Source organism: Vombatus ursinus, unplaced genomic scaffold (genome assembly GCF_900497805.2).
Source record: "Vombatus ursinus unplaced genomic scaffold, bare-nosed wombat genome assembly UNPS02007344.1, whole genome shotgun sequence".
Taxonomy (NCBI): domain Eukaryota; kingdom Metazoa; phylum Chordata; class Mammalia; order Diprotodontia; family Vombatidae; genus Vombatus; species Vombatus ursinus.
Window position 1 is genome coordinate 4,766,861 of NW_020947122.1, and position 23,711 is coordinate 4,790,571.

The following is a 23,711-nucleotide window of genomic DNA, read 5'->3' on the forward strand; positions in this document are numbered from 1 at the left end:
CTTGGCAAGGATACTGGAGTAGTTTGCCACTTCTTTCTCCAACTCATTTTACAGATGAGGAAACTGAGGCAAAGAAGGGTAAGTGACTTGACCAGGGTCACACAGCTAAGCATATCTGAACTCAGGAAGATGAATCTTCCTGACTCCAGGCCCACATTCTCTCTATTGCACCATCTAACTGCCCTATCCTTTTATCTAACCCCCTTATTTTTACAGATGAGAAAATGGAGTTCTCAACAAATAACAAGATTAACCAGTTTAATCTTAGTTAAAAAGTGACTGAGCTAAGGTCATAGAACTAGTTGCTGGGCCATTTACTCAGGCCCGGTGGTCTGGTAAGCCAGTGTCTTTATGCTATTCCATATTGGCTCCCATGATCCTTAGCAACTGGTGGAAAGACCACTGAACTGGGCATCATAAGTCCTAAGGTCTGGTTCTAGATCTGCCAGAAATTAGCTGTGTGATCTTGAACAGGTCACTAAACCCCTCTAGGGCTCAGCTTCCTCCTCCTTAAGGGGGAAGTTGATTGAGAACATCTTTAAGGTTCTTTTCAGTGCTAACATTTTCTATGAGAAAAGTTGCATATATTAGAAAGTCTTGCTAAAAAAAACAGCAACCCAAAGGAATTAACATCCTATATCTGACATGATCCTGAAGCTTTCACAATTCGACACTCTACTTGGGTAACTGCACATTTATACATTGAACATGTGAGCCAGAAATGTCACCAAAGGTCAACTTTAGTTGCCTCTGACGGTTTGCAATTTCCCTCTCCCTTTTCTAAGATTTCACTCATTCAAAGTTTGGAATGAAGAAAGCCGAACTCAAGGCAACAAATCTGAAGACATGAATGTGACTGATGTACAGAGTTCACAGATGTTTCATCCATTCTCACACGTATCTAGGGAATTAATTTTGTACCAGCCAGTAGCTACCTAATAGGGATGTGTCTGTACATGCAGATCTCCATCATGTAGCACCGTTAAGAAGAAGCGCTGTGGTTCTAAAAAAAAAAAGGATTAAAAACCTCTGGGGAACAGGCCAAGTATAAAGCTGTTAACCACAAGGCTAATGATCTTGTTTCTGTGGAAAGGGCCCTGCATTTGGGGTGGGGTGACCTGGATTTAATTTAGTTCAACCAATATTTAAGAAACTACTATGTGTAAAGGTCTTATGTGTAATTCTGGAGGTGGATAAAAATGCGAGACAGTTCCCACCCTCAAGGAGTATACATTCTATCTTGAAGGGGAAGGGTGGAATACAAGTATACATAAACAAAAAAGTTTCATAAAAGGAAGACTCAAGAGGAAGAGACCACTGATGATTGCGGTTGGGGCAGGGCAAGGGGATCAGGGAAGGCTTCAAGGAGGAGGCAGCACTTGAACTCAAGAACTTAAAAATGACCAGGCTTCTGAAAACCAGAGGTGAACACAGAGTGTATTCCAGGTAGGAAGGCCAGCTTATGCAAATACATGGGGGTGGGATATAAACTTGGAGTTCAATTAGCCTGGAATTTAGAGTTCATTTTTTAGAAGGGAAGTGGTATGGAATAAGCCTGGAATGGCACATTGGGGAAGTCCTTATTTAAATTCCAGGTTAAGGATTTTGCACTTCACCCATTACGCAATGCGGAACCACAGAAAGTTTCTGAGCAAGGGAGTTACAGTTAGATCTGTGCCTTAAAAAGATGATTTTGGCAACTACTCGAAGAATGGGTTACAGACAGGGAAGGGCTGCTAAATGTTTACAAGCAACTGGGGGGGGGGGAAGGAGGTGGACCAGACACACTTTAAAGTCTAATCTGCATTATTAGGGTTTTAGCATTTTTCTCCTTCACCTTCTTAAGTCCAGGCAATCAATAAAAAGCCCTAATATTGATTCTAAGTGAGAATACTCACACTGAAAATTTAACTATAGGCTCTCTCTTATTGACTCTAGCAAGCCCCTGTTAAGAGCCTGGAAAAGACAACAATAAGAGAATAATTAGAGAAGAAGGGAGGAATGTGTGTTGAGGAGAGGAGGTATGATTCTTGTTTCCAAATGTCTGAAGGGCCCTCCTATAAAGGAGTGGATCACGTTCATTTTTGTTTGCTCCCAGAATGTAGAACCAAGAACAATAGTGGAAGCTACAAAGAGGCAGATTCAGACTTGATGTCCTGAAAAACTTCCTAATAATTAGAACAGTTTATAAATGGAAAAGGCTGTCTTGGGAAGTAGTGGGTCCACTTCTTCAGAGGCTGGAGACCACTTGCTGGGCATATAATAGTAGGGATTCTTTTTCAAGGAGAGTTTCCAAGGTCGATTCCAACTTAAAATTCTGTGATTCCTGTACAAAGCCTGGACTACAGTTGGATGACTGGAGAGGACGACTTCATTTGCCAGACATCCTCCATTCACATTACATCACCTCAAGGTCATTTGCCTTAAGGAAACATTCTAAGATAATTTTTAAAAAAACCCTCTTATTTTGGACTGGGTCCTTAGGAGCTAAGCTCTGTTTTAAAACACTATTCTTGAAGCCTGTAGATTTTGTCCATCTTGCAAGCATTCCGGAGTCAGTAGTAGCACAGAGGCGGCAGAAGTTAATCATTAAAGACTTTTATCAGCAGCTTTCCCAATGCAGAGAGTACTTTATGACAGTATAAAAAGGGAAGATTATCATAAAATAATTCTAAACTGAATTTTTTTTTCAGGATCAGATATTCAGAGGTAGAAGAGACCTTAGTAGTCATCTAGTTCAACTCTTTTATTTTGTAGATGGGAAAGGGAAGGAAAAGGAAATAAGCATTTATATATCACCTACTATGTACCAGGAACTGTGCCACACACTTTTTACAGTATTACTTCATTTGATTTAGGTAGGGATAGGATGCTTGCAGAAGTCCCACTGAGATTTTGTGATTTTCTAACAAATAAGCCCCAATGGACTCTAGAGAATGGAATTTTCTGGCACTAAAAATATGTGTATTTATTAACAATTATATTAAAATCTATTCTTCATGGTGCTCTACTGCATTCTGAGTACCAGGCAGCTGCCTGCTTTGTCTGCTCCCATCCTGGGCTCTGCTGATTTGCATGCACATCTTTATCATCATCATGTACCACAGAGAGGAGAAGGAAAAGTCGTGATTGCAAATAGTCATTATTTCTATTTCTGTCTTATGGGATGCATTTTCCACAACAGTGTTGGACAGACTGACAGTAAAACCTGACTGCAGAGAGACACTTAAACATGTTTTTAAACCTTTATTGTCACACTGGAATGACAAAGTACCAACGAAAGCCAGGTTGAAAGGAATTTAAAACCTGGAGAAGGTAAATTGGATGGGCTGGAGATATGAGCAAACCCCTACATTCCTGGGTAAAATATGAGCTTGATATGAGGAGAAGATGAGGTTCCTTGACCAACTTTTATCTCCCCTTTGCTCCTCATTCTGGCATAAGTTTATCACGATCTTGTACAGCTCATTTTGAATGAAATGCATTTATTAATGGCTACTGAAGAAAATTCCAGAGTGGTCGTATTTCCTAGGGACCACCAAAATAATGTAGGCCTGAACTACTACAGAGGATTTTACTACTGACCTTTGGCAGGTCAATTAAACTCTTAATGCCTCCATTTCTTTATCTGTAGAAGGACAGGGTTGTATTTTGCATAGAGGATAGAGTGGTGGACCTGAAGGCAGGAAGATTTGGTTTCAAATCTCACCTCTCATACTTCTTAGCCTTGGGTCTCCTGGCAAATCATTTAACCTTTATGAGTCTTAGTTTCTTCATATGTAAAATGAGGGTGTTGGGTTAGATGGCCTCTGCTTCAGCTCAAGATCTGTGATCTATAATTATAATCTATGTTCTATATACATATAACTTGATAACTTTGAGTGCCTTCCATTTCTAAATGAATGAATGAAAAAGCATTTATCAAATACTAACTCTGCTAGGCCCCATGATAAATCTATGACTTAATTACCTTCCTATAATCCTATGCAGCAAGTAGCGCAGGTATTCCTATTTCCATTTTATAGATGAGGAAATTTAGGCCTTGAGGGTGCTAAGTGACTTGTCTGACATCCAACAGCTAGTGGCTGTCAACGCCAGAACTTGAACTCGAGTCTTATGACTCTGAGTCCCACATTCTAATAGGAGTTTGTGCTTTGATAGAGATAGACTTTAATTACAGGGAGGGCAGATGATCCTTTTCTCTGGATGGAACAACAGCCCAGAACTATTACAAAAAGGAGGAGGCCCAGCTACCTGTGGCTAAACCACGTACGCAGACTTGCCAGTCTGTGAAATGCTTGGCAGGCTAATTGCTGCCCTTCTTTGGTACTTCCTACCCTTCTTTTCCCTTTTAAGTTCACTTGGTTTCATCATCTCCAACAGATTTCACATCTACTGCATTTGGGAAAGAGCACACATTTTCATGGATCCAGAACTGTTTGCCACTGCAAAAGTCCATCTCTTTAGTCCAAATATTCTGGTGATTAATCATGAGAATCCTGGAACACAAGAATCTCAGAAGAATTCATTCAATCAATCAATCAGTCAATCAATGAGCACCTATTTTGTACCTATGTTCCAGATACTCTATTAGGTCCTGGGGTCTTAAAGACATTAATGAAACAATAAATCGAAACTAAATATAACACAAAAGGCAATGGAAAAATATAAAGGGGCTATAAGTAGGTTATATCATGTTACTAACAACAACTGAAATACAAGAAGTGGCTTAAATGACATCACTGAGGGTATGATTGACTAGAAGAACCCCTGCAGAAGGGCCAATTAAGTATTAGGCATGAAATATAATAAATAGACGGATAATAAAAATAAACAATAATATAATAATAGAAGAAATAATAAACAGAAATAATAATAAAATAATAAACAAAAAGAATAACGGAATAAATAATAAATAGAATAAATAATAAAAAGAAAAAATAAATTAAAAAATACTGGAGTGATTTGCCATTTCCTTCTCTAGCTCATTTTATACATAAGGAACTGAGACAAACAGGGTTAAGCGACTTGCTCAAGGTCTCTGGGAATAAAACTCTTTGAGGTTTTGTTGTGTGGCATCATCAAAATGGATTTGAGGAATGTAGATAATCAGGAATTTGACAGGAGTCACATGAAATTTTATAGCACTAAATTAGATAGTTGACTGAGGTCAGGGACTTTGAATCAACAGCAAGAGAAAGGCAATCAAAAGAACAGATTTAATCATAGTCTGGGAATTCTACTGGCTCTTTCTGGTTGGGTGGTTTATAGCCCCTAGACTGAGCATTAAGGGAGCTTGAGGGTGGTTTGTTTTTGGTTTTTGTTTTTTGCCAAGCAGAAACTTACTGCCTGTCACACTCCAGCAAATGTCTAAAGAGAGCTTTGAAGAGGCTGAACAGCCGGAAACCAGCAAATGGTAGCAGAGAACAACACAGGAGCCACAACAGTACGCAGCACCCACGAGGGAGCAGCAGAGGACAACATGAGGACAACACAGAACATTAACAGCTTCACAGTGTTAGAGGTGTGAGGGGCTTGACTACACGTGTGCACTGGTCATGTGCATCCCTACATGTATGCTCTCTATGTGCATGTCCTGGCCATACATGTTACTGGCACATGTACTATTCACACATGTTTCCTGGACACATACTTTCTCTACCCATATGCCCCCATATGTATTCATTGGTCTTTCATGTTTTGTAAATACATTCGTTCCATACTCAAATTATAGTACCTTTCTGGGGACCCAAAGGTGAGGAGAGTCTCTGAATGCTACAGGTAGACCCTTAAGAGGATTGGATTTCTGAGGAAATATGCACAAACATCATCTTCGGATCACACAGGGGTGAAAAGATACCCACGTGGGTAGAGAAAGAATGCTCACAGATGAAATTCCAGGTCATTCAAGGCATTAAAGTTTTATTTCAGCTTCCTTATCTGCTAAATCAGGAAGCTGGATGAGATGACTGCTTAAGGCTTCTTCCACCTCTAAAAAATAAATTCACTTGTATAAGTGGCTGGGAGTGAACGGGCGAGGGACACACACGCACAGAAACCCAAAAGAATGAAAAAATAGAAGAAAATGTGTAATATCTCATTGGAAAAACAACTGACCTGGAAAATAGATTGAGGTGGCATAAATTAAGAATTATTGGACTACCTGAAAGCTGTGATCAAAAAAAGAGCCTAGACATCATATTTTAAGAAATTATCAAGGAAAACTGCCCTGATGTCCTAGAACCAGAAGGTAAAATATAAATTGAAAGAATCTACTGATCACCTCTTGAAAGTGATCCCAAACTGAAAACTTCTAGGAATACTATAGCAAATCCTAGAACTTCCAGGTCAAGGAGAAAATATTGCAAGCAGCCAGAAAGAAACAATTCAAATATCACAGAGCCACAGTCAGGGTAACACAAGATTTAGCAGCTTCTACACTAAAGGATTAGAGGGCTTGGAATATGATATTCTAGGGAGCAAAGAAGCTAAGATTACAACCAAGACTCACCTACCCAGGAAACTGAGTATAATACTTCAAAGGAGAGGGAAAGAAGGATAAACAAGGGAAAAAATAGGATGGAAGAAAATGCACAGTAATCATAACTGTGAATGTGAATGGGATGAATTCACCCATAAAATGGAAACAGATGGCAGAGAGGATTAAAAACCATAATCCTACAACATGTTGTTTATAAGAAACACACTTGGAGCAGAGAGACACACGCAAAGTAAAGGAAAGGGGCTACAGCAGAATCTATTATGCTTCAGCTGAAGCAAAAAAAAGCTAGGGTAGCGATCATGATCTCAGAAAAAGCAAAAACAAAAATATATCTAATTAGAAGAGATAAGCAGGATAACTGCAGTTTGCTAAAAGGACAATGAATCAATACTAAACATATATGCACCAAATGGTATAGCATCCAAATTCTTAAAGGTAAAGTTATAGGAAGAAATAGGGAGTAAAACTACATTGGGGGAGGGGGAACACCTCAATTTTCCCTCTCAGAACTAGATAAATCTAACCATAAAATAAACAAAAAAGAAGTTAAGGAGATAAATGGAATTTTGGAAAAGTTAGATATGATAGATGTCTGGAAAAAATTGGATGGGAATAGAAAGGAATATACCTTTTTTTCTCAGAGGTACATGGCACCTTCAAAAAAATTGACCATGGGGCAGCTAGGTGGTGCAGTGGATACAGCACTGGTCCTGGATTCAGGAGGACCTGAGTTCAAATCTGGCCTCAGACACATAACACTTATTAGCTGTGTGACCCTCGGCAAGTCAATTAACCCCAATTGCCTCACCAAAAAAAAAAAAAAAGAAAAGAAAAGAAAGAAAAACTGACCAGGTAAATTAGTGCATGAAAACCTCACAACCAAATGCAAAAAAGAAGAAATATTAAATGCATCATTTTCAGATCATACTACAATAAAAATTACAAGAATGTAATCTATATAGGGCTGTGAAAACACAGATTAAAAGTTAATCGACAACTAAATAATCTAATGCAAAAGAATGAGTGGATCAAAAAAATACAAATCATGGAAATAGTAATTTCATTAAAGAGAATAACAACAAGACAACATACCAAAATTTATGGGACACAGCCAAAGTAGTAATTAGAGGAAAATTTATAACTCTCCATTTTAATAAATAACAAAAGAGAGAAAGAGCAGATCAACAAATTGGGCATGCTGCAACAACAACAGAAACAACTAGAAAAATAACAAAATAAAAATCCTCAATTAAACACCAAATTGGAAATCCTGAAAATCAAAGGAGAGATTAATAAAACTGAAAGTAAGAAAACCATTGTACTAATAAATAAAACTATGAGCTGGTTTAATGAAAAAAACAACAACAACAACAATAAAACAGATAAACCATTCATTAATTTGATTAAAAGAAAGAAAAAGGAAAACCAAATTACCAATATTAAAAATGAAAAGGGTGAATTCACCACCAACAAAGAAGAAATTAAGGCAATTATTAGGAACTATTTTGCCCAATTATATGCCAATAAATCTAACAATATAAATGAAATGGATGAATATTTATAAAAATATAAATTGCCCAGATTAACAGAAGAGGAAATAAAATACTTAGATAACCCTATCTTAGCAAAAAAAAAAAAAAATTGAAGAAGCCATAAATGAACTCCCTAAGAAAAAATCCCTAGGATTTTTTTGTGATGGATTCACAAGTGAATTCTAGCAAGCATTCAAAGAACAATTAATTTCAATACTACATAAACTATCTGGAAAAACAGGCAAAGGAGTTCTACTACCAAATTCCTTTTTATGACACAAGTATGGTGCTTATACCTAAACTAGAATGAGCAAAAACAGATAAAGAAAACTATAGACCAATTTTCTAATTATAATAATATGATGCAAAAAATATTTAAATAAAACACTAGTAAGGAGATTACACCAGTATTTCACAATGATAAAAAGACCATAGGGGGCAGCTAGGTGGTACAGTGGATAGAGCACCAGCTCTGGAGTCAAGAGGAACTGAGTTCAAATCCAGCCTCAGACACTTGATACTTACTAGCTGTGTGACCCTGGGCAAGTCACTTAACTCCCAGTTACCTCACACATACAAAAACAAAACAAAACAAAATGAGCTCCCTGTGTAGCCACATTGGTTTTGGGGGCAGCTAGATGGCACAATGTATAGAGCACCAACCTTGGAGTCAGGAGGACCTTAGTTCAAATTCAGCCTCAGACACTTGATACTTACTAGCTGTGTGACCCTGGGCAAGTCACTTAACCTTATTGCCTAGCAAAAAACAAAAAACAAAGAAACAAAAAAAGACCATGTGGGATTTATACCAGGAATGCAGGGCTGGTTCAATCTCAGGAAAACTATCAGCATAATTGACCACATCAACAACAAAATCAACAAAAATCATATTTATCTCAAAAGATGAAGAAAAAGCTTTTGACAAAATGTAACACTCATTCTTATGAAAAACACTAGGAAGCACAGGAATAAATGGAGTTACCCTTTAAATGATAAGAAGTATCTATATAAAACCATCAGTAAGCACTATTTGTAATGTAATGAGGATAAGCTAGAAGCCTTTCTAAAGATCAGAGGTGAAGCAAGGGTGTCCATTATCACCAGTATTATTCAGTATTTTACTAGAAATGCTAGCTATAGCAATAAAAAAAGAAAATGAAATTGAAGGAATTAGAGAGAACAAAATTATTACCCTTTGCAAATGATATGATGATATACTTGGAGAATTCTAGAGAATCAACTAAAAATTTAGTTAAAATAATTAACAACTTCAGCAAAGTTGAAAAATATAAAATAAACCCACATACATCATCAGTGTTTCTATATATTACCAACAAAATTCAGCAGCAAGAGATAGAATGAGAAATTCCATTTAAAATAACTGTAGACAATATAAGATACTTGGAAGTCTACTCACCAAGACAAACCCAGGAACTATATGAGCACAATTACAAAATACTTTTCATATAAATAAATTCAGATCTAAACAATTGGAAAAATATTAATCGCTCATGGATAGGCCAATCCGATATAATAAAAGTCATAATTCTACCTAAATGAATTTACTTATTGAATGCCATGTCAATCAAACTACCAAAAATTATTTTATAGAACTAGAAAAAATTGTAACAAAATTCATCTGGAAGAACAAAAGTTCAAGAATATCAAGGGAATCAATGAAAAAATGTGAAGGAAAGTGGCCTAGCAGTACCATATCTTGAACTGTATTATAAAGTGGCAATCATCAACATAGTCCATTACTGGCTAAGAAATAGAGTGGTGGATCAATGGAATTTATTAGGTATACAACGCACAGTAGTAAACGATCATAGTAATTTAGTATTTGATAAATGCAAAGATCTAAGCTTTTGGGATAAGAACTCACTATTTGCCAAAAAGTGCTGGGGAAATTGGAAAGCGGTTTGGCAGAAACTAGGTATAGACCAACATCTCACACCATTTACCAAGAAAAAGTCAAAACGGATACATAATTCAGACATAAAGAATGATATCCTAAGTAAATTAGAGGAGCATGGAATATCTTAACTGTTAGATCTATGGATAAAGGAAGAATTTGTAACCAAACAAGAGATAGCTATTATTTAAGGAAGTAAAATGGATAATTTTTATAACGAGACTTTGCACAAACAAAACCAATGCAACCAAGATTAGAAGGATAGCAGAAAACTGAGAAAAAAAATTTTACAGCAAGTTTCTCTAATAAAGACCTCATTTCTGAAACATATAGAGAACTGAGTCAAATTTATAAAAGTAGGATTCATTCCCCAATTGATAAACGGTCAAAGGATATGAACAGGCAGTTTTCAGAAAAAAAATCAAAGCTATCTTGTAGATATGGCTATTAACATATGAAAAAAATGTTCTATATTACTATTGCTTAGAGAAATGCAAATTAAAACAACTATGACATTCCACTTCATACCTATCAGATTGACTAATATGACAAAAAAGGAAAATGACAAATGTTGGAGGGGATGTGGAAGATTCACAACCGATTTATCTATTTTGGAGAGCAATTTGGAACTGTGCCCAAAGGGCAATCAAACTGTCCATACCCTTTGATCCAGCAATACCACTAATAGGTTTGTATTCCAACGCCATAAAAAAAAAAGGAAAAGGAAAATCACTTATATGTACAAAAATATTTATGGCAGCTCCTTTGTGGTGACAAAGAATTGGACCATTGTAAACAATAACGACAATACTGTAGGATGATAAAATTGTGAACGACTTAGCTAGTCTCAGCAATACAAGGATCTAAGACAATTCAAAAGGACTTATAATGAAGAATGCTATCCACCTCCAAAAAAAGAACTGATGGAGTCTGAATGCAGATCAAAACATATTTTTTTAGCTTTCTTTTTCTCTTTTTTTTGGGGGGGGGGAGGTGGTCTGTGTTTTCTTTTGCAACATGGCTAATATAGAAATATGTTTTGCATGACGGCACCTGTATAAACTATATCAAATCGCTTGCTTTCTCACAGAGCCAGGAGAGCATGGAGAGAGAGAATTTGGAAGTCAAAATTTTTAAAATGAATGTTAAAAAATGTTTTTACATGAAATTAAAAAAAATAAACACTTTCAAAAAGAAAGGAGAATGGCTTGAATCTAGGGCCTGAGGACTCTCTGGAGAGCCCAGAGTGGGTCTCCACTTACCTTGCGGCCGGTTCTCGGGCTCAGGGAGAGGTATCAATGCTCGGTGCCCACGTGGTGCAGCCTGGGACCCTCAGGCTGGGCAGGGGTGGCGTGTGCGTGTTGGGGGGGGTGACGGTGGCAGAATTAGGAGAGGGTGGAGCCTGGCTGAGGTCAGAACGCACGTGGGGTGCACAACACCGTGCGCCCGGAGGCCGGAGCGCAGCCGGGAAGGAGTTCGCACGAGGGCCTGGCGGCTTTGCGGCGGCTGGTAGGGTCTGCACACAGCTTTGCACCACACATTTTGGCTCTCGCGGTGTCCGACCGCCAGCTTCCTGATCCAGTCCTCTGGACTGCTGGCGCCATGCCCTGGTGGTGCCCTCCCGACCTCCCCTGGCCCCCGACGCCTTTCCCGCCTTTCCCGCCTTTGCCTTGGCCGGGTGTGGCTAAGCTGCCGTAGAGACCCCGCCACTGGCCGGGGAGCCGGCCTCCAAAAGCTCCCTGGGGAGACCTCGCCTCATCTTTTTTCCGCTTTGGGGCTGCCCCTCCCCATTCCCCGCCCAGTTGCGCCTCGGCCTCTTTTTCGACCCAGAAAAGCACCCTTCCTTTCCGGGCCATCGTGTATATGTTTTAGAGTCGGTGATTTAGAGCGCATTAATCTACGTTTCGATCGTTTGCGGTTTTTCCGACTTTGCATGTTACAGACCCTCCTTTCACGGATGAGGAAACTGAGGTCTAGAGAAACTTAAATGCACGGAGGTACCAAGGGTGCAGCCTGGGCTGCATGGCCTCCAGCATCCCGTCCCGACTCTTACATTTTTAAAAAGTCTCCGCGCACACACGCCCCGTTCTCTCCAGCCTTCCCTCTCCTGTTCTTGGCCAGCACAGAGCTTGCAAGTTTCATTATTGGGTTCTCTTATTCATTGGGGTAATCGAAAGAGCTATGAACACACTCTTAAGGGGAAGAAAAAAAAAATCAAAGTGCCAGAGGCAGATTTGCTCAATAATTAAAGTTGTCTTACAGGTAAACATGACTGGAAGAGCCAGAGCAAGAGCCCGAGGTCTCTGCAGAAGCCCGGAATCCGGGAAACTGGGACAATCACAGGCTTCATCATGGGTCTGTATCTGCCATATTGTAGATTTGTTTGCTTTCTGACCTTTTCTCTCCTGTTTCTCTATTCCAGAAAAATTTTCTCCTTTTGATTGTAGCTTCCCCTTACCTTTTACTAATTTATCATGCTGGTGACCATTTTCTAAGTGGACTAGACTCCTCACCTTAAAAGTATATATATATAGAGAGAGAGAGAGAGAGAGAGAGTGTGTGTGTGTGTGTGTGTAGATATATATATATATATAGTGTATATATAGAGAGAGTATAGTATATATAGAGTGTGTGTGTGATATATAGGGTGTGTGTGCAGGGTCCTCATAGCAATTACAGGTTGAGAACTAGAAATGGACCTTTTAAAAGTCATCCAGCCATACAGAGGAGGAAATGAGAAGTCCAGTGATGTGCCCAAGATCACCCACTTAGTAAGTGGCAGAGCCACTATTTGAGCTAGGGACCTCTACCTCTTCTCCAGTTACAGACCTGGCACTCTTCTCAGGGTATCTCATTGCCTCTCCATTGGGGACTTTAATTACTAAGCTGGGGAATCTGCCTTGTGTCTTTGAGCAGGAGTTCTTGATCATTTTTGTCATAGACCTCTTGCAATCTGGTGAAGCCTAGAGAGCCCTTCTCAGAGTAATGTCTTTAAATGCTTAAAATATGTAGGATTGCAAAGGATAACAAAATATTATTGAAACATTTATGAAAATATTTTTTAAAAACAGTTCATAGTTCCTAGGTTAGAACCCCTGTCCTAGAGGCATTATAATTTGCTACCAGTCTCTGGCAAATGGTCTTTGCTTAATAAATGCTTTTGGATTGGTTGGTTTCTACTATGTTAATGAACGAATGCATAAGTATTTACTTTAAGGAGTCACTTAGACTACTGGACAGTGGGACTTGGATCTTTATTTTGTGTCTCTCAGAGTTTTAAATTTTATGTTTAAGTTTAACACTTAAGTTATGAAATACAAGAAAATACAATTATGGGTATTTATAATATGATTTGGGGGCAGGTAGGTGGTGCAGTGGAGAGATTGCAGGGCCTGAACTCAGGAGGATTCATCTTTCTGAGTTCAAGTATGGCCTCAGACACTTACTAGCTGTGTGACCCTGAGCAAGTCACTTAACCCTGTTTGCCTCAGTTTCCTCATCTATAAAGGTGAGCTGGAGAAGAAAATGGCAAACCCATCCAATATCTTTGCCAAAAAAAAAACCTTAAGTGAGGCCATAAAGAGTTGGATGTGACTTAACAACAACATAATGTGATTTATCTTTGTTTCTCCCATTCCCCCTCCACTCAGTTCCATGCAGAAACCAAGTCCTACCCAAATAAAAATAGAGATCACACAAAACAAGAAGGCTTTGGCCAGCCACTGGAAAGTACTTTGAGTTGTATTTCCAGTGCCAGACTTTAGTATTTTTAGGTAGTTTCTTGGACCAGAAAATGTTCAATTGGATCTTTGGAGAATCACGGTGCTTTAAACTGTGTGACCCTGGGCAAGTTACTGTTTCATCAGTCAAAGGAGCTCTTAATGTGGAACCTCCCTACAGCTGCTGTCTGTTTGGGATTTACGCTCTTAAGAGAGTTACCTGAAGCACAGGAACATTAAGTGACTTGCTCATGACATTCCATCTTATATATGTCAGGGGCAGGACGTGAACCCAGTCATCCTGTCTCCAAGGCTCGCTCTCAACTCCTGTGCCATGCAGGCCTCAGTATAAAATGTGCCTTGATTAACCCTGTTGGGATTGGACTTCTGTAACATCTCTGGAAATATAAAAAATACAGAAATATAGAAAAAAAAACCCAGCAGTAATTCCTGTTGTCTACATTTCTGTACCCATTTTCTTTCCTCTTAATTCTTTGATTAATTAATTACTTCACTTACTCAAAAGGTATTTATTAAAATCTTGCTTTGTGCAGGGCACTTTGTTAGAGGAAGATAGAAAATTCGGATAAAACATTACCCTTGTCCTAAACCTTATAGTGTAACGCAAAAATTACAGTGACTCATACAGCAACTTAATGTTTACAAAGCAGTTTTCCTCACAATGATTCTGTGAAGTAGATAACACAAATCCCCATCTTACAGATGAGGAAATTGAGATTCAGGGAGTAAATGGCCCAGAGGTCTCTGATTTTTTCATAGAGCCTTAAGGCACCCCAGAGGTTATAGGATCACAGGTTTAGAGCTTAGTGATCATAGAACCGAGTTCAAACCCTTCATTTTACAGGTGAAGAATACAGGTGAGCAGTCCTCATTCCCTTTGTTCCCAACCTTCCCCTCCCCCAACACAGAAGGGATTTGCTAGCTGCTACAAATAGTAAGTAATGGTTTCAAATTTTAACCTAGGTGCTCTTTAAGCCAGATCTGCTGCTTTTCCCACTACACCAGTTACCCCATCTAGTCCAACCCGAATCCAAACAGTAATCTTCTACAACGTCTTTGACAGCTGGTCTTCTAGTCTGAGTTGAAATGCTTTCAGGAATTTGCTTATAGTCCCACAGATATCATAGACAGGACTCTTAGCCCATGCTTCTTGTCTCCCAATATACCTCCCTACTCAATTCTTCACCAAATATCTTTGAGCTCCCACTTATTATCTCCCCCCACCCCCCACATATCTGTTAGCAGACAATCAGCATGGTATAGAGGGGTTAAAGAGTCAACCTTGGAGTTTCAGAAAGGTTTAGTTCAAGTATGAATACATACTGTGTCTCATGTGCCTCTGACACATATTATCTGTATGATCCTTGGCAAATCACTTATCCTTTCAGTGCTTTAGGAAACTTCTTTTTTTTTTTACTAAGTTGCATAGAAGGTACCAACCTGCATTGGTAGAGGGCATTACCTCACCAGGGAGTTCCCTGTTGTGAAATCACAAGTCTAGCTCTTATCCTGTCTTTACACACACACACACACACACACACACGTACGTGTGTATATGTGTATTTTTCATGAAGTACTATATGAACCATAGAGTCATACCTGCTGAAATCTGAATATTATCTTAGGTCATTATGGCCATGTTTAGTCAAATGATAACTTTTCCTTGTCCTATTGACTAAAGTCCTATTGACTTCTTCCATCATGGGGATTGATTATGTTTCCTGTATTCTTTTCTTCTGTTTCTTCTTCCTCTTTGGACATGCCTGGGATCATCTTTCCTCATCTTCCCTGCCTCCCGTCAAGCACTGTGCTAGTCTCTGGGAATACAAATGCCAAGAATAAAACAATCCCTACTAGTGAAGAACTTACATTTAATGAGAGAGACAGCAGCAAGTACATATATGTGTGTGTATGTATATATGATAGATACATTTACGTGTACTTGCTGTTTCATTAGAATGTGTATGTGTATAAATATATATATATATATAAATAAGCATCTGTGTGTATGTATATATATACATATATATATTTTTTTTACATGTTCTTATTGTCTCCATTCGAATGTGAGACCCTGTTAGTAGGGATTGTTTCATTTTATAAACTGTCTCAGCAGATGGGCTAAACCAGTAACTGTCAAGTAACCGATAGGTCTGAAACGTTTCAGTGAGTTAGGGGGACATCTACCCCAAGCATGTGAAAACTTTCCCTTGCAGAATGGGCAGATGAGAACAGTTTGTTCCAGTGACCACGAAGGTGGCTGAAGTGGGTGCTATGGAGTGCTTAGAGCTTGGTCAGACATCGAACTTGCCAAGGTCATTCACTGCATCCTAGGCCATTGCCAGTTATCTTGACTTTTGTCTTGCCACTGGACTTCAGTGACTCTGGTGGAGAGAATGAAGCTGATGACTTTGTGCAACTCTGCCTCACTTAAATCTAATTAATGAGCAAATCAAGCCATAGCCTCATGATGGCATTCAAAAATGGAAGACGAACAACAGTATATACACAAATGCTCATGTTGGGCGTTTACACACACATTATAAAGTTAATAAATACATCCATATGTCAGTAGCAGTAGGGGTTTCAGGAAAGACTTCATTAACAAGATGGTTCTTGGGCTACATCTTAAAGGAAGAAAGGGGCTCTTAAGAGGAGAAAGTAAGGAGAGTGTGCAATTGTTGATGTTGTTTATTCTTTTTGAAGAGGTCCAATGACATCATGGGGCGGTGGCTTGACTTGCTCACTAGTTGAATTTAAGTGAGGCAGAGTTGTACAAAGTCCATCATTTGAACTCCCCCAGAGTCCAGCTCCAAGCTTTCCATAGCACCTGCTTCAACCACCTTCATGGTTGTTGGCCAAACTGTTCTCATCTGTCCATTCTACCTGGGAAAGTCTTCATGTATTTCAGGCATGGAGGAAGGCCAGAGAAAAGGCACAGAGATAGAAAATTGAGTGTTATGTGTAAACTACAGAGATACAGTTTGGCTGGATTGCGGGATTTGGGGAAGCAATAATGTATAAGTGGTGCTGAAAAATTAGGTTGGGTCCAGATTGTAGGACTTTAAAAGCTAAAGGTTTACATCCTAGAGGCAATAAATAGGAAATCCCTGGAATCACGAGGTCAGAGCAAGGCTTAAGGAAAATACAGGCAGTGGTATGTAGGGTGGCTTGGAGGGGGAAGGAACAGGGCAAGGGGACCAATTAGGAAGCAATTGTGAGAGATGATGGGGACCTGAACAAAGGTCATAGCTGTGTGTGTTGAGATAAGTGATGGGATGTGAGAGGTGATGTGGAGGTAGAAATGGCAGCATTTAGCAACTGGTTAGATGTGTGGGGTGAGGCAAAGAACAAGGTGTCCTCACCTCTCTATTCCACTTAACACTGTTTTTGTAGTTGTTTGTATTTGTGCCATGTCTTTTCTACTGGATTGTAAGCTCTTTGCAGGCAAGGGGTTGTGTGTTGTTTAGCTTTCCGTCTCCCCCAGGACCCAGCATGGTGCTTTGCCCTTAATAAGTATTTGATTAATTAACTCTATTGATGTTTAATTGTGACTACAAGGACACTGTGCTATGTGGACTCTGACAAAATTTCTGGTTTGTTGATTCCTGCCTCAAATTTTTAAAGAAATACTTTGTTGTTCATTTCAGAATCATCCTACTGTTTGTGACAGTGAAGCCTCAGCCAGCACCGATCTCCTGGGAACTGATAGGATTCCACAGAGGCGTAAGTGGGGGAGCCATGGAGACATATTTTGGAGCAGCACATCTGCCCTAAATCTGTGAGGAAATAGTGAGGAGGTCACTCCTCAGGCAAGAGGGCCCTTTCTAGAACATATATTTAATTTTTTTTCTCCAGGATTCTCCTGTGGCAGGCTATATTTGGGGGTCTTGAGAGGTGCCCTGGCATTCCATAGAGCCAGCTTCCCTGCCTTCTTGGCATAGTTGGGCAGACCTTATAAGTAGTAGCGTTATACATCTATGTGTTCATGAAAGAGTTGTGGAGAAACTGTTTCTAAATTTTTGTTTGTTTGAATAACTTAGATTTTCCTGTATGGTGTGTGGCTATAAATAATGCAAGTATTTTTTCAAGGAATACACTAGAACTTAGATATCTGAATACATCTATTCTCCTACACTTACAAATAGTCCAATAGTGCCGACATTACCCAGAGTGTTTCTGGGGCATTCATAAGTTGCATATTATTTTAAATAACTTGTAGCAAATCAATACACCTTTAGGACTAAATGCAAATCCCTTGAGTCATTATTGGAAACCTACAATTTAAGGGCAATACAGTGCTTTGGGCAGAGCCCTGGATTTGGAATCAGAGGAATTAAAGATCTTTGGTTCAAATACTGGTTCTGCCACTTACTGCCTGTGTGACCATGGGCAAATCACATCACTGGGCTTTATTTTCCTCATCTGTAAAAGGTGGAGTTGGGTCTCTAAAGTCACTTCTACTCTAAATCTTTGATTCTGTGATCTGACTTCCTCCTACTTTTTAAAGCTTATTCACCTGACTATCTATTTCTTGCACATTACATTCCTTAGATTTGGACTGTCCTATTTGCTGTCCCCCAAACTCAGCATTCCATCTCTCACTTTTTGCTTTTGTGCATTCCTGATACCTAGAATGTGCTCTCACCTTATCCATCCCTTAGCTTCCCATCTTTATTCAAGGTTTAGCCCATATGCCATCCAAGCAAGTATTGGTACTTAACAAGTGTTTATTGATTGATCTTCTTCCGTGGGAAACGTCTTCTTCGTTGCTAGTGTTCTTTCCCTCAAATCATGTTTATATGTTTTGTTCCACCAGTGAAATTTGTAAGTTTCTTGAAGGCAAAGATCTTGGTTTTTTGTTCTATCTCAGCATCTCCAACATCTAGTGAGTTGTCCTGCACATGTCAGATGCTTAGTACATGCTTGTTGGATTGGATATTGGGTGAATTTGATTTTTTAGAAATAGCTAAAAGTCGTTTGGAGATCCACATCAGGTGAATAAGGTAAATGCCAGTTTTTGAAGAAACAAAAGATAGGACTATTTAAAAAAAAAAAAGACTTTTTTCCTCATGTGGATCATAAATTGCTTCCAAAAAACAGTTGCTAAAGAGATGTTCCAGAAATATTTTAAATGATGGTTTGTCCGTAGAATGGAGGGTATCACAGGGTCCCTATTTTAAAGGACAACACTCATTTGGAGTGCATAAATTCTGTGCATTAGTATTTCCCCCCAAATCACTCTTATTACTACTACTTACTACTACTATTACTACTACTACTACTAATAAGTAATGCCTTATGTTTTTTTTTTTTCGAGTGATCTGCCTAGCAAATACAAAAAAATCTCTACCAAATCTATATAAATCTATACCAGAATAACTGCACTGGGTGTAGATTGTCATGCCATGCATTTTAGTTATATTCTTGGCTTCTGGAAGTCAATCATTACTTAAATTAAAAAGTAAACTTAAAACAATACCTTTGTTTTTATTTTTTGTTATATAAATTTAAAAAAATTTTTATTTTCAGTTCCAAATTCTCTTACTCCAGCTCCTTCCCCGTCATTGAAATGGCAAAAAATATGATTCTTATTATATATACGAAGTCAGACAAAAATGTTTTTCTGCATTATCCATGTTCTGGAGGGAAATGCAAGAAAATTAAAGAAAGGAAAAAAAATAGGCTTCATTCTGTTCTCTGATTCCATTAGTTCTCTAATGAGAAAGATAACATTTTACTTCATGAGTCCTTTGAAGTTATGGTGGATCATTGTATTGATCAGTTGATCACTTTATTGATTAGTAACTGAGTCTTTAACAATGGATCATTATTACAATATTGCCATTACTGTGTACAGTGTTCTCCTGGCTCTACTCATTTCACTTTGCATCAGTTCATATAGGTCTTCCCAGGTTTTTCTGAATCCATGCCTTTATCATTTCTTTTAGCACAATATTATTCCATCACAATCATATACCACAATTTGTTCATCCATTCTCTGGTTGATGGGCATCCCCTCAACTTCTAGTTCTTTGCCACCTCGAAAAGAACTGCTCTAAATATTTTTGTGCCGGTGGGGCTTTTTCCTTTCATTTCCATCTCTTTTTCAAGATAAGTAGGCTAGAATAAAAGTACACTTTATTGTTTGGCTTACTTAGCAATGTTTGCTACCAACTCTAGCTTGGATTTTGGAATCTGCCTAAGTTCCTATGAATTATCATATCTGGGACAGTGGACATACTCCTTAGGTATGTGTTTGAGGAAGGATTGTGACCAATCCATGCCAGTTATTTTACATTTATTTATATGTGTGCATATCAGTCTCCCTGATAGAATGTAAGCTTCTTGAGTGGAAAGGTGTTAGATATTTGCCTTTGTACCCCTATCAACTTGCTTAGGGCTTGGCACTTAATAAGTGCTTAATAAATACCTACTGACTGAAAATATGAGGATGTTGTTGATAATCTCACTTGCCCTTATGGGTGGGGAGCAGATGTGGGAAATAAAAATATACTGGCTTTTCACGAATGGACATATAGCTGTGACAGGTTTGTTAGTTTGCCAGACTAAAGCTGGCAACAATCTCTCTTACCTTCCATTTGAAACTGACTCTTGGAGGAGGGAACGTAGGAGTAGAATGCAGGGAGATGTAACAGTGATTTCTACTTTAGATGAGAGAAATAGGCTTAGAGTTACAATTTTTAATTTCACTGAAATGCTTCAGCAAACCTGTGGCACAGGAAGTTGTGAGCCTTGCATCTTAGGCATCTACAGATGGCTAAAAATTTTTCAGTTACTTATGTTTTACTCATTTTCAGCCAACTGAAAAATGCCTTACCAAAAAACATTTATTAAGTGCCTACTCTGTGTCAGACACTATGCCAAGTATTGGGTCCAACTCCTCAAGGAGCTTACAGTCTAACGGGGAAGCAACAGGAAAATGAAAATGTACAAACTAGCGATTTAAATAGGAAATAATTAAAAGATAGAAGGCACCAGAATTAAGAGGGATTGGGAAGGGCTTCCAGTAGGAGATGGGATTTTAGGTGGGACTTAAAGGAAGCCAGGGAAGGCATTAGGTTGGGATGAGGGAGAACATTCCAGGCACTGGGGACAGTCAGAGAAAATGCCCAGAGCCAAGAGATGGAGCGTCTCCTTTGTGGAACAGCCAGGAGGCCAGTGTCACTGGATCAGAGTACATGGTGGGGAGTGAAGTGTAAGAAGATTGGACAGGTAGGTGGCAATTCCCAACAAAGACTCTGGTGAATTCATAGCTTGTTTTTAGCAAATGTAGGCAAACTTTATTTGCATTGCTTAAATTGTAAATTTTGTTGGTAAAGGAATTTTTTTTCCATGTGCTAGCTCCAGATAATTTGACCAGAGTGAAAATTGGCATAGTAGCACTTTGAAATTAGGGCTTTTGATTCCTGTTTCAGTCAAAGGAGGTGTATCTGCTGGAGATGGGGCTGGAAATACCCTTTTTCAAAGAGGAGGGAAAACCTGGAATAGTTTTCTGGAACTGGGAATCAACACCAGGGAGAAGTTGGCACACGTCAGAGACTGTAAAACAGGTATAAGACTTTTATGTTATGCAGTGTCTTCACTGTTTGTTCATTTAATACAAGGGGATAATTTTTGAGTCTAAAATACAAAAGATGTTTGTGTTTTGTGTTTTAGTTTTCTTATTTGTAGAGGCAGTGTAGTGCTGCTAGGTGGCACCATAATGCACAGAGAACTGGGTCTGGAGTCAGAAAGATCTGAGTTCAGTTTTGTTTGTTTGGCTAGGCAAATGGGGTTAAGTGACTTGCCCGGGGTCACACAGCTAGTAAGTGTTATGTGTCTGAGGCCAGATTTGAACTCAGGTCCTCCTGAATCCAGGGCCAGTGCTCTATCCACTGTGCCACCTAGCTGCCCCTGTTTTTGTTTCTGGTTTGTTTTGTTTTGTTTTTTTTGAGTTCAGTTACTGCCCCAGACACTTACTGTGTGACCCTGGGCAAGTCACTTAATGTCTGTCAGCTTCAGTTTCCTCATCTGTAAAATGGGAATGATAATAGCAACTCTTTTCCAGGGTTGCTGTGAGGATCAAATGAGATAATATATGTAAAGTACTCTGCAAACCTTAAAACCCTGTGTAAATTCTAATTATTATTATATTATCATTAATAAAGTGTTGCGCACGGACCCAGAAAGACTTGAGGCCAGATTCCTTCTCTGACATTACCTTTTAGCGGTGGTAATCTGAAATTCCATGGTCATTAGCAGTTCTATCAAGGATAAGATGGCCTCATATCTGTTGATACAAACACGGAAATCTGTTTGCTTTTTTCAGGTTCCAGTGGTGCTCCAGTGAAACTGGTCACTAACCTCTTTAATCTAGGTTTGCCCAGAGAATGGCATCTCTTCCAGTATTATGTGGTGTTCGATCCAGACTTAGCATCCAAGCGACTGAGAATTGCTTTGCTTTACAGTCACAGTAAATTCCTGAAAAAGGCCAAAGTCTTTGATGGTACCATGCTTTTTCTCTCAGAAAAGCTAGAAGAAAAGGTATAGTATGATTCCTGTTTTTTTACTACTGTGGATTATCATTCATTTGTCAATTGGAAGCATCTAGAAAGAAACTACAAAGGTTTGGGTTGAAAAAAGAAAACTTTAAATAGTTTTAGACCCATTATATGTTCTGGAAGCACTTCTTGCTTTTTAGAAATAGTAGACAACCTCCTCTTTCTCCCATTTGGGGGGCCTGTAGTGGGAGGGAAGAAGCTGGGTGCCTCCTTGGCTTACTCCCTTTCTGTAGCACTGTGTGCATGCCGACCAAAAGCCTCCTTGATTAAGACGTCGTCAGCCCTTAGTACTATAGAAACTAGAGCCTCATATCCTATTCAGCCTTATCTCCTTGTATTTATTTGCTTCAGCTTTTACTTGGACACTGTTCTTTGAGGAAAGAACCATATTTTTCTGAAGTAAGCGCCAAGTTTGTAAATGCACTCCTCTCTCCCTTAATGCTGTTCCTTTACTCTTACTTCTAAACCTTGTCTCTGTTTTTACAATTGCCCTCTCCCCCAAGACTTTTCTTTATTTTTTTTTTTTAAAAGAACTGGTAACATTTCTGAGAGATTTCATTACAAAAATTCAGCTCCTCAAATTTGATTGCCTTGCTCATGTTCCTTTACTTTTTTAATCTTTTGTTCTTGAAATAAGCAAGCTTACCGAATTTGTGTCTGGATATAACCTTTGGATTTGTCACTTATGCGTCAGGAGCAATTTACTTATCTTTCCTAAGCCTCACCCTCCTCCTCCATAAAGTAGTATTGTTCTTACTTTGCAACCCGCTGGGTTGTAATGAGGTTCAAATGAGAAAGTGTATTTGAAAATGCTTTGTAACTGGAAAGGGCAGTGTAAATCACATTTATTCTTATTACAGTTACATTATACACTTTGTAAAACAGAGCCTATTTCTATAGAAAAGCTAAGTCAAAGATATTATATTCAGATTTGTGGTGCAGCAGATAGAGCATTGGACCTGGAGTTAAATCTGTTTTCAGTCATTTACTGCCATGTTGTCCCAGGCAAATCATTTAACCTGACTCAGGCTCATTTAACTTAGTTTATAGCCCCTATGTCACAGGGTTGTTGTGAGGATCGAATGAGATAATATTTGTTAAGTGCTTAGTAAACCTTCAAGTGATATTTAAATGCTATTGTTATCATCATTATTATTATTGTTATTGTTGTTTACTCTTCTAACCTCTGATCCTTCCACTCATTAAAACTTTTTGTTATAAACTGAAAAACCATCTCTAAAATCAAATAAATATAGAAAATAAAGCCATAGAATCTTATATTAACCCTTAGCATTTAACAAGGTAAACCAAATGAATTCATAAACAAATCCTCTCAAAATGCTTCTGTTCAGTTTTCCCTAACAGGCCCCTCTGAAATTTCTTCCTTCCTTTCCTTCCTTTCCTTCCTTCCTTCCTTCTGCCTTTCTCTCCTTCCCTCCTTCCTTTTGTCCATCCATC

General features: G+C 38.7%; 1 protein-coding gene across 1 annotated transcript in view; it reads left to right on the forward strand.

The window, feature by feature from the left end:
• Positions 1-1,372: 1,372 nt before the first annotated feature.
• The window catches only part of PIWIL4 (piwi like RNA-mediated gene silencing 4), a 75,856-nt gene continuing 53,517 nt past the window's right edge, over positions 1,373-23,711 (forward strand). The window contains exons 1-5 of the mRNA XM_027849403.1: positions 1,373-1,446; positions 12,212-12,304; positions 17,340-17,415; positions 21,129-21,263; positions 22,022-22,236. Coding sequence (XP_027705204.1) covers positions 12,218-12,304; positions 17,340-17,415; positions 21,129-21,263; positions 22,022-22,236 — 513 coding nt within the window. The 5' untranslated portion in view covers positions 1,373-1,446; positions 12,212-12,217. The remainder of the gene's footprint in view (positions 1,447-12,211; positions 12,305-17,339; positions 17,416-21,128; positions 21,264-22,021; positions 22,237-23,711) is intronic.